We start from the raw sequence: 11,282 nt of genomic DNA on the forward strand, positions 1-11,282 counted from the left end.
GTAAAGCTGTATATAATTTTAATAAGACTTTACTCATTTAAGAGACACTTATTCATGCGATATATTCGAAGGAAGAAGCTATGATCACGTTAACCTCAAAGTTTGAATAATAGTTTGGTTGTTGTTGTTTTTTTGTGTTTTTTTTAGAGAATTCTAGTCTTCAAATCCTTTTTTTATTACAAAAATGACTTTGCTTCTCATTTTTTATGAGTTTTAACTACTTACAAGTAGTCTTATCACAAATACTAGTAAAAGATGTGTTGTCTGTGAAGAAGTTAATTGTGAAAGTGGTGGACCTCGAAACAGTGATTCAATAATCTTGTGTTCCTGCATGTATTGCTAATGTTTCAAAATTGATTGACACCTTTTTTAGCACATCTGAACTGAGGTTCAGTAGTGCTATAGGGATCGCCTGGCGTCTGTCTGTGTGTGTGTAAACAACTTAAAGTCAAAAACCGCTGAACCGATTGCCATGATATTTGGTGGGTCCATTACCTTGGGTGTTTAGTTGGGAAATTGTTCAAATCAAAATGATCGCATTAGAGGTGTGTGATTTGGGTCAAAAATGTGATTTTTGGTCAAAAAACTTAAACACAGAAACTACGTACTGGGCAGATTAGTGCAAAATTTGGTGGGAACATTCTTAAGGGGCTGTAAAGTAAGATTTGTTCATGACATGATGATTCCATCAGTGATATGCAAATTAGAGCAAAATGTGTCTTTTTTGTTAAAAATCTATGATTACAAAACCACTGAGCAGATTGAGCTGAAATTTATTGGGAATGCATCTAGGGATGTATGGACGAAGAAATATTAAGCATACAATGATTCCATGAGTGATATGCAAATTAGGTGTAAAAATGTTCATTTTTGGTCAAAAACTTATATCTCAAAAAGTACTTGTCACCAAGTCTGAAACTTGGTGAGATGTTTTTGAAAGTGTTATTCTGCAGATTTTCTTCAAAACATTTTGACAAAATTGGCCCTAGCGACCATGACCACGCCCTTAGCAACAACGAAATGGCAGTATATTTTGGTCAAATAACAACATCATCTGGTAGGCAAATGAGTAAACATTCAAAAAATGTATGCAAATACCGTAGCAACCATGACCACGCCCATAGCAACAGCCAAACGGTCGTGTATTTCACAAAGATAACAACAAGGATTAATAGACAATTGAATCAACATTCAAAAAATGTATTGAAATTTGCCCAGAAACAAGACCACGCCCATAGCACCAGCCCAATAATCACGTATATTGCAAAGATAACAGCAGGAATAGAAAGACAAATGAATAAACATTCAAAAAATGTATGCAAATGTGCCTAGCAACAAGACCACGCCCATAGCAACAGCCAAATGATCACATATATTGCGAAGATAACGGAGATTAATAGACGATTGAATAAACATTTAAAAAATGTATGTAAATATGCCTAGCAACAAGACCACGCCCATAGCAACATCCAAATGATCACGTATATTGCAAAGATTATATCAGGAATTCATACATAAGTGAACAAAAACATACATGCAAATATATCTAACAACATGACCACGCCCATAGCAATAGCCAAATGATAGCATACTAGTATATCATAAAGATAGCAACATGGTTGGATAGGCAACTGGATAGTCATTCTGCAAATGAACACCTATTGTTAGCATGGACTACCATATGGATAAACATTTTTAAAAACTGTACAGTTGTGCTACAACGCCATTGGTGGTATTTTTTGTAACATAGTTTGCTTGAACATATACCTGTCCTAGTATCATTACAGCTAAAATGATGTAGGCTTAGTGTTTCACCCATGTAAAATGACATTTAATACGTACCCTAGACAACTTCTAATGCAAAAAAAAAAGCATTTACATCTAGGTGCCGTGCATAGTGGGGATGTAGAAGTAGTCAAGTTGAAGTGTTGGTTTTCATTAGAAAATAAACAATTGCAGATATTAAAACCATAAAATCCATGTGTAATGTTTTCATTAGATGCCTGATTTACTGCCGTGTTAAAGAATAGCTGCTGCAATGCTTATCAGTGTTCAATGTGATTGGGCAAAAGATCCTGCTATGTTTATTGTGTCTCTGTTACTGTTAATCTAGAGTTGAAATATGTCTATATCTGTGTCAAAAACGTAATGTCCCATGAGTAAAAAAATGACAAGCCTACATCATTTTAGCTATTATAATTATTTTTGTAAGTTGAGACCTGGCAATAAAACTGTCATTGTTACTTGTAATTGATATCTCGTATTCATATATTATTATTATTATTATTATTATTATTATTATTATTATTATTATTATTGTTGTTGTTGTTGTTATTATTGTAAAGCTTTCATAAGTCTATATTAATGTATGTTGAATGCAGTGTCTTTATATGATAGATTCCTGGTTTCTTTTCATATATATACAATATATACTATAATCACTAGATATTCTAAACTCTGTGTATGTGATTTAGTCGCCCTTAACAGAATGATTACTGGTGTACGTATAGTTACTGAACTTGTAGAGACTCTGACTCCAAAAAGTGCACTTCCTTTAAGGGAACCTACAGTAGTTACAAGACTGTCGGGGCATTAGGGTTAGGTCACTTTTTAGAAGTCGGTCCTTGGGGGAGGGCCGTATCTGCCACAGGTTGCAAATCATACACCCCACCACTGCCACCATTGTAAAGTAATATAATAATAACTTATCAGTGAAATGCAGTGATTTAGGTGTTGTAACTGGAAATCAAGGGAGGTTATTTTGACTAATGTTTTATTTAGCTTTGCTGTATTTTGTGATTTTGGCATGATCTGCCACAGGTTGCCAATCGTTCTGCTACCACACCCCACCACTGCCACCATTGTAAAGTAATATAATAATAACTTATCAGTGAAATACAGTGAATTAGGTGCAACGTTTAGTTGTGGTGTAAGGAGAGGAGCAGTAATAAAGGGAAACAGCGTGGCAAGATACTGGGGATGATGAGGTGGAGCGGAGATGTTGACTTCGGTCCTGAGGCTGTCAGTTGTGCACTCATCTAGTCTTGGCGAGTCCTTACCTTCAGCTCAGCTAATTAGATCCCAAGCAACACAACCATTAATACAAACATAAACTCATCACTGTGATGGTGGTAATAGTGGAAAACAACAAATGCCTTTAAAATCTATCAATGTGATGGGATCTATACTACTGTAACAGAAAAAATATCTGTCTCTCGTGGGATTAGAACCCAGGAGCACCTGAGCTCTTACCACTACGCCACAGGGAGGTACGGTGGTGGTGTTTAAGTGAAATATTTGAATAGTGGAGGGTCATATTTTAGTGAAATGAAATAGGGGGAGGGTCATGACTTGTGAAAACACTCATCTATTCAGAGTGTTTAATCGTGTAAAAAAGAGAAAAAAGTGTTCACGTGACTAAGGATCATGTGACCCATGCTTGCAGCTATATAAAGTTAACTGTGAAACAGCGACAATGGCGTACATTACTAGGCGATTGACCAAGAGCTACTTCCACAAACCGGGTAAAGTTCCTTTTTGTGGTCGTACTTTCGGACCAATATTTGACGAACACCTGACCTTGTATTCCGACCATGAAGCACTCGTCTTTTGTGAGGATAACACGAGGATATATTACAGTAAGTTGATGAGCGATGTATCGGCACTGTCTGGTGGGTTGAAAACACTCTCTCTACAACAAGGGGACCGCATTGGTTTATGGTTTGATGAGAGTTATGAATACCTCATCAGTAATATGGCTGCGATTCGAATTGGTTTTATACCTGCCTTCATTCCCCTAAAAGTCACAAGAGAACAACTGTGCTATGTCGTAAACAAAGTCGAATGCAGTGCTCTGATTGTTGGTCCGGATCAGTACAATTCACTCCTTGAGATGTGCCCTGAAATGAAAAATGTAAATTCAAAAAGCTTCTATATAGATAAGTTTCCTTCTCTTCGCCATCTACTAATCTCTTCTCCTACCAATGTGGAATCTTCGGTAACTGATTTAAAATCGCTGATGGTTGAAGGTGTAGGGAGTTCTACTTCTCCTGACGACATAGACCCAGATGATGTTTGCTACATTACCTTTACCTCAGGTAGTACAGGCTTTCCAAAGGCCGTTGCCATATCTCATCGAGCAGCCATTGAAGGATCAAAGGCGCTTGCAGACTCAGTAATTTATACAACGAGCGAAAAAAGAGAACAACACGTAAAGATGGTCGTTACAGATCCTTTCGCAAGTTCTATGACACCTATTCGTGAAGCACTCCTGGCTCTCTATAAAATGACGATTATAGTACCTAAGAATAAGGAGGTGTCAACCATTCTTAACACTATTCAGGAAGAAAGGGGCACGTGGACGGCTTTCTGGCCAACTCATCTTTTTGACATTATACAACTACATAATATTCACAGCTATGACCTGTCATCATTAACTAGTTGTTTGACTGGTGGAGGTGTTCTTCCAATAGAAGTATTGAGAAAGGTTTCAGAAAGATTGCCATCAATCTTTAACATTGGTTACGGTGGCACTGAACACATGTTTGTTAGCTACTGTTCCTTTGATAATGCCCAAGAATCCGAAACACCTTCTGCTGGTTATCCATTCGATAATGTTGAAGTGAAAATTTTCAAAGATGGCAAGATTGTAGACATCAGTAGCCCTGGGGAAGTATGTGTTAGGAGCCCCTATCTATTCACCTGTTATTGGGGTGATGAGGAGAAAACAAAAGAAGTAAAAACTTTATCAGGATGGTACCACTCAGGGGATATCGGTAGAATGGATGAAACTGGATGTCTGGAGATTCTTGGACGAAAGGATGACATGATTTTGAAATGTGCTATCAATATCTATCCAGCTGAGATTGAACGTCAGCTTCTGGCCTACCCAGGTTTGAAGTACGTACAGGTTGTTCCAGTTCCGGACAAGAAATTTGGCAATGAGTTATGCCTGTGTTTGTGCCAGGATGAGTCTGTACAAAGTGAAAGTGAAGATGAATTACAGACAAAAGTACTAGAATACCTGAGAGGTCGAGTACAGGACTTCCATATGCCCAAATATGTACTCATCTTTGATTCATTCCCGTTGACACGGTCTGGAAAAATCCAAAGAAATGAATTGGCCAAAGCAGCTTCCAAGAGGCTAGAAATAAGCCCAAACTGCTAAGTAGTAATTGTCAGCTTTGACCGTGAATATAAATCACATGTAATGACTTACTGCAAACAATACACAGTGTGTATTTTATATTGTCACAGTTTATTGGATGATCAAATACATGGTATATTATTAAGACTTACTGTACCAAATGATACAAACAGATTGATTTATATTTTAAATTTACTTCAATGTCACTTTTATTTCCATATTGGTATTGTGTAAACAGTGTATATTGCAAACCTGTAATAGTGTCATTCAGATATTCAGTTATTATAGGGCCTTTGATTCGTATCGATTCACATATCATTATTACTATATCAGAAACACTTTATATAGCATGTTCATGTGTAATGCTGATCGACAGTGATAAAACTTTATTATTTTGATAAGATTTTACTCATTTAAATGTCACTTTTCATTAAATATATTCGAAGGAAGAAGATTATGACCATGTTAACCTCAAAGTTTGGACAATAGTCTCCTTTTTAAAGAATTCTAGTGTCCGAATCTTTTACTTTATGACAGAAATGACTTTGTTTCATATTTTTATGAGTTTTAACTTACATGTAGTCTCATCACAAATACACAGATGTACTAATCAAAGATATGTTGTCTGTGAAGAAGTTAATGTTATTGTATGTTGTTGTATTTTATTTATTAACGTGTCCTATGTGGACTTAAAGTATACATTTGTATATATGATCTGGTACAATTGTTATTACAACTTGCCACATCCAGCCCCTTGGGCTTATAAGACACAAATCCAACTTGTTGCAAAAATAAATAAATAAATAAATACATAAAGAAAGAAACATTTTTTTCAAGTGTGAGGAGTATATTTTACAAATTGTACATTGTCTCCTTTCTCTTGTTATAAGCATCGAAGATAAAGTTTGCCAACAGGTCAGGTGTTTTGATCATCAGTAGTTCAATCTTATCCATACTTTGCAAAGCACTGAATTCGGGATTGTGAAACTTGTGGACCTCGAACCAGAGACTCAATAATCTAGTGTTCCTGCAGGTAATTTCAATATTGATTCACACCTTTTTTATAACACAGTATGCATGGAAGTATACCTGTCCTAGTATCATTAATTATTGTATGTTGAGACCTGGTGGTAAAAAAAATGGTCACGTGGGTAAGGACCTTCTGACCCTATGCTTGAAGCTATATAAAGTTAATTATAAAAGAGAGACAATGGCTTACACAAACCGAGTAAAACTCCTTTTGCGGTCGGACTTTCGGACTAGTATTTGACGAACACCTGACCTTGTATTCTGGCGATGAAACACTCGCGTATTTTGCGAGGATAACACTAGGATGTCTTATAGTAAGTTGATGAGAGATGTAATGGCACTGTCTGGTGGGTTGAAAATGCTGTCTCTACAACATGGTTATCGCATTGGGTTATGGTTTGATGAGAGTTATGAATACCTCATCAGTAACATGCATATGGCTGCGATTCGAAAAATCTCACCGTGAAAGAGAAGCTGTCAAACGACATTGATAAGCAGTGACCTGTGACATTAGGTACCAAAACATCTCAACTCAATCACAATGCAGTTGGGTTCAATTCTGAATTACAATGGTAAGACTGTGTTGTTCATGACCCGGTTTCAAGAACACATGGTATTAAACTGCTTACGCCTTACGGTACATGGAACATTCATGTGATGTGTAGTGTGTCAAAGTTACCTCTGATCAATCTGGTTTTCCCATACAAATTCTTTACAGATAGTTTTGTCTATTTTCTGTAAGGAAGGATGATATATCACAACTCTCTTGTTTGTTCGTCTCTTTTGGCGTGATAAGGCCGAGCAGTTTTAGATTAAACGTTTGAAAAAGAAAAAGTCGACAACGGGTGGGGGTGGGAGATTTTTTCGAGTCAAAATTTCTAGAACTACCGTGGGTTGATTTTGAGATTTCCTAATTAATTAATTAGGCATTGCCCAATTGTTCATTAGGCAATATCTTAGAGGAGAAAAAAGGCGAGATTGGATTCAACATAGCTGCCCCCCTCGTTAAAATAGTTCCCACCTAGTGTTTTTGATTTCACAACAGGGTTCAGCGAGCATGTTAATTGATTGATCGATGAGTTGATAGATCGATTTATTGATTGATTTATTATTTGGTTGAATGATTGACCGATTGAATGATCATTTTTTTAGTCAATAAAGAGAGAATTATATACACCTGAAAGAGAGCAAAGTAGCCAGAGAAAGAAGAAAAAAGGTTTATATCACCAAAAAAAATTAAATGCGTCCATTGATCAATATCACACATAAAATAAGTTATATTGCACCACAAATATTGATCATTCAATCGATTAATCATTCAACCAAATAATAAATCATTAAATAAATCGACCGATCGATCAATTACATGCTCGCTGAACCCTGTGATTTCCCTTGCTGCTTTTAGATTTAGCTATATCCCAAACAACAGATATTCAACAGGTGATCATAGTATCAATAATGTAAGGAGGCACTGACTACTCATCCCACCATCTATTTGTTAGTCATGAGTACAAGGAGTGGTGGATACATTCGCATTCATCATCATCATCATCATCATCATTATTATCATCATCATCATCATTAATATCAATAACAACATATGAACACAATACAAGTAACAATGAAACATTTATTACCTGGTCTCAACAGACCGTTGAACAATCAGGTGATTCGGAGACTATAATTCTTCAAAAAAAAGAGAAACTACTGTGTACAGTCCTAAGTTTTGTTTAGCTCGATCTTAGTCCCTTCAAATCACTCGCATGAAAAGGGTCTTTTGAAATTGGAAAGCCAGATCAAACTTAGCCACTTTAGTCTTGTGTATCTACATTCCAACGTACACATCATTACTCATTATAATGCTGTATGAAGTGTCTGGAATAGTAGTAATGATATACGAGTCAATAAGGATAGATTCATTAAAGTCTAAATTACTGAATATTCTAGAAACTGCCAATCTGAATGACTATTACAAGATTTGCATAACTCAATTTCCTCAAACTTAATGTGAAAATAAAGGCTTATAAATCTGGAGCAGAACTCACTAGGTAATCTGTGATCAAATAAACTGTTACAATATCAACTGCAAATCTCTATTGTTTTGAGTATATCATTTCATATCATTTCTTTAGCTTGGTGTTTTGGAGACGTAAAAACTGCATCAGGTCTGAGTCCTTAATTCGGCGTGAAATATTTCCATAATTACAACTTCAAATACAGTAATTAAAAACTCATGAGATCATAATAATGTTCACGATCAAAGCCGATTGTTACTACTTAGCATTTGGGGCTTATTTCTAGCCTCTTGGAAGCTGCTTTGGCCAATTCATTTCTTTGGATTTTTCCAGACCGTGTCAACGGGAAAGATTCAAAGATGAGTACATATTTGGGCATATGGAAATCTTGTACTCGACCTCTCAGGTATTCTAGTACTTTTGTCTGTAATTCATCTTCACTTTCACTTTGAACAGACTCATCCTTACACAAACAAAGGCATAACTCATTGCCAAATTTCTTGTCTGGAACTGGAACAACCTGTACGTACTTCAAACCTGGGTAGGCCACAAGTTGATGTTCAATCTCAGCTGGATAGATATTGGTCCCACTTTTCAGAATCATGTCATCCTTTCGTCCAAGAATCTCCAGACATCCAGTTTCATCCATTCTGCCGATATCCCCTGAGTGGTACCATCCTGATGGAGATTTTACTTCTTTGGTTTTCTCCTCATCACCCCAATACCAGGTGAATAGATAAGGGCTCCTCATGCACACTTCTCCAGGGGTATTGATGGCTACAATCTTGCCCTCTTTGACAATTTTCACTTCAACATTATCTACCGGATAGCCAACATTAACATAAGATGTTTGGGACGCTTTCATTTTATCAAAGATGTAGTAGATAGCAGGCAGGCACTCAGTTGAACCATAAGCAATGCCAATGCTCAATTTTAGACTTTCTGAAATACTTCTCAAAACTTCTAATGGAAGAACACCTCCACCAACAGCGAGTGAAACCAACGACGACAGGTCATAGCTGTGAGTATTATGTACTTGTATAAGGTCAAATAGCTGAGCTGGTGGGAAATTCACTGAAGTGCCTCTTTCTTGCTCAATAGTACTGAGAATGGTTGACACCTCCTTATTCTTTGGTATTATAATCGTCATTTCATAGAGAGCCAGGAGTGTTTCACGCAATGGAGTTGCAGTACTTGCGAAAGGATCTGTAACAACCATCTTAACGTGTTGTTTTTCTTCATCGCCCATTGTATAGAATGCTGCATTGGCAGAGGCCTTTGATCCTTCAATGGCTGCTCGATGAGATATGGCAACGGCCTTTGGAAAGCCTGTACTACCTGAGGTAAAGGCAATGTAGCAAACGTCATCCGGATCTATGCCGTCAGAAGGAGTAGAACTCCCTACACCTTCAACCATCAGCGATTTTAAATCAGTTGCCGAATTGAAGGATTCCGCTTTGGTAGGAGAAGATATGAGTAGATGGCGAAGAGAAGGGAATTTATCTAAATGGAAGTTTGTTGTATCGTCATTTTTCATGTCAGGACATATCTCCAGCAATGACTTGTACTGATCCGGACCAACAATCAGAGCACTGCATTCGACTTTGTTTATTACGTAGCAGAGCTGGTCTCTAGTGACTTTCAATGGAATGAAAGCAGGTATAAAACCAACTCGAATCGCAGCCATATTACCGATGAGGTATTCATAACTCTCATCAAACCATAAACCAATGCGATCCCCTTGTTGTAAAGACAGCGTTTTCAACCCAGCAGACAGTGCCGATACATCGCTCATCAACTTACTATAAGATATCCTCGTGTTATCCTTGCAAAATACGATAGCTTCATGGTCGGGATACAAGGTCAGGTGTTCATCAAAAACTTGACCAAAGGTACGACCACAAAAAGCAGATTTGCCTGGTTTGTGACAGTAGCTCTTGGTTAATCGCGTCGCTCCGTACGCCATTTTTCTCTATGTATACCTGCATGAATACATAGTGACATGACCTTCATCAGGTCAAGAGAGCCTGATATTTACTCACGTGACTATTTGTAATTCTGTCTGTATATCCGAACACAAACAGTTTGAACAGAGTTTGAATATGTTAGGCTGGGGTCAGAATTTATGGCGGGGGTGGGGGGATGGGGAGAAATTATTTTGGTCAACCCCCCCCCCCCCCTTCGCACTCTCAAAAAAATTCATGCCCCCCGAAATGAACCCAAACATTCTCATAGCCCCCTCCCCCCTACACATATATTAATGTTTCATAATACAGTACACCATCCACCACCACCCCCCACCCCCCGCTCCGCTTCAGAGTTACATACAGTGTGGTGCACTACATTAAACTAAACAGTGGAAATCAACTTCAGCGTCCATACATAACAATGAGAGATTTATTTATAAATGTAGGTGGGCTTTGTGAAAAAGGGCTCACATTAGGCTGTACTTGGGAGATACTTGGTCAGCAAGGTTTTATCTTTCAATCTAGTTTCTGGGCCGAAACACCAGCAGCACCCCCCCCCTCCCCATGAAAGCTAGTGGGGAGGGTGTTTATTCCATTTAATGGCATAAAATTTCAACCCATACACATTATGGAATAGAAACTGCCAACACGCTTAGCAACGTGCATAGCAACATGAAAGAAAGTAATCCGCCAAAATTACTGCCCGGGTAGAGCTAGCGATTTCTCCATAGTAATAACACACACATATGGACGTGATTGTAGGTATATGATAACTGTCACCATACCACAAACCAATGCGTTTCCCTTTCCGTAGAGACAGCGTTTTCAAACCACCAGACAGTGTCAGCACATCACTCATCAACTTACTATGAGATGACCTCGTGTTGTCTTCGCAAAATACGATAGCTTTATGGTCCTATGTTCATTAAATACTTGACCAAAAGTACGACCACAAAAAGCAGCTTTACGTGGTGTGTTACAGTAGCTCTTATACTTGAGTCAATCGCCTCGTCATGTACGCCATTGTCTCTGTTTGAAGACTTGTATAAAATGACTGGCAGGTGATTGTAAAAGATCCTGATCTTGTATCTACTCACGCGAACCGTATTTTTTTTTACACCCAAA

General features: G+C 37.7%; 2 protein-coding genes across 2 annotated transcripts; one reads left to right on the forward strand and one right to left on the reverse strand.

The window, feature by feature from the left end:
* The first annotated feature begins 3,475 nt into the window (after positions 1-3,475).
* Positions 3,476-5,167, forward strand: LOC144447770 (medium-chain acyl-CoA ligase ACSF2, mitochondrial-like). Its single transcript, XM_078137852.1, has one exon. It carries the CDS (start codon positions 3,476-3,478, stop codon positions 5,165-5,167), a length of 1,692 nt encoding a protein of 563 aa, XP_077993978.1.
* Positions 5,168-8,452: 3,285 nt separating this feature from the next.
* Positions 8,453-10,156, reverse strand: LOC144447771 (medium-chain acyl-CoA ligase ACSF2, mitochondrial-like). Its single transcript, XM_078137853.1, has one exon. The coding sequence runs from the start codon at positions 10,154-10,156 to the stop codon at positions 8,453-8,455; it is 1,704 nt and encodes a 567-aa protein (XP_077993979.1).
* Positions 10,157-11,282: the final 1,126 nt, after the last annotated feature.

Source organism: Glandiceps talaboti, chromosome 16, assembly GCF_964340395.1.
Source record: "Glandiceps talaboti chromosome 16, keGlaTala1.1, whole genome shotgun sequence".
NCBI lineage: Eukaryota > Metazoa > Hemichordata > Enteropneusta > Spengelidae > Glandiceps > Glandiceps talaboti.

Bases quoted from the DNA above. Each gene is read 5' to 3' on its own strand.
- LOC144447770 (XM_078137852.1), top strand. From the start codon at position 3,476: ATGGCGTACATTACTAGGCGATTGACCAAGAGCTACTTCCACAAACCG.
- LOC144447771 (XM_078137853.1), bottom strand. From the start codon at position 10,156: ATGGCGTACGGAGCGACGCGATTAACCAAGAGCTACTGTCACAAACCA.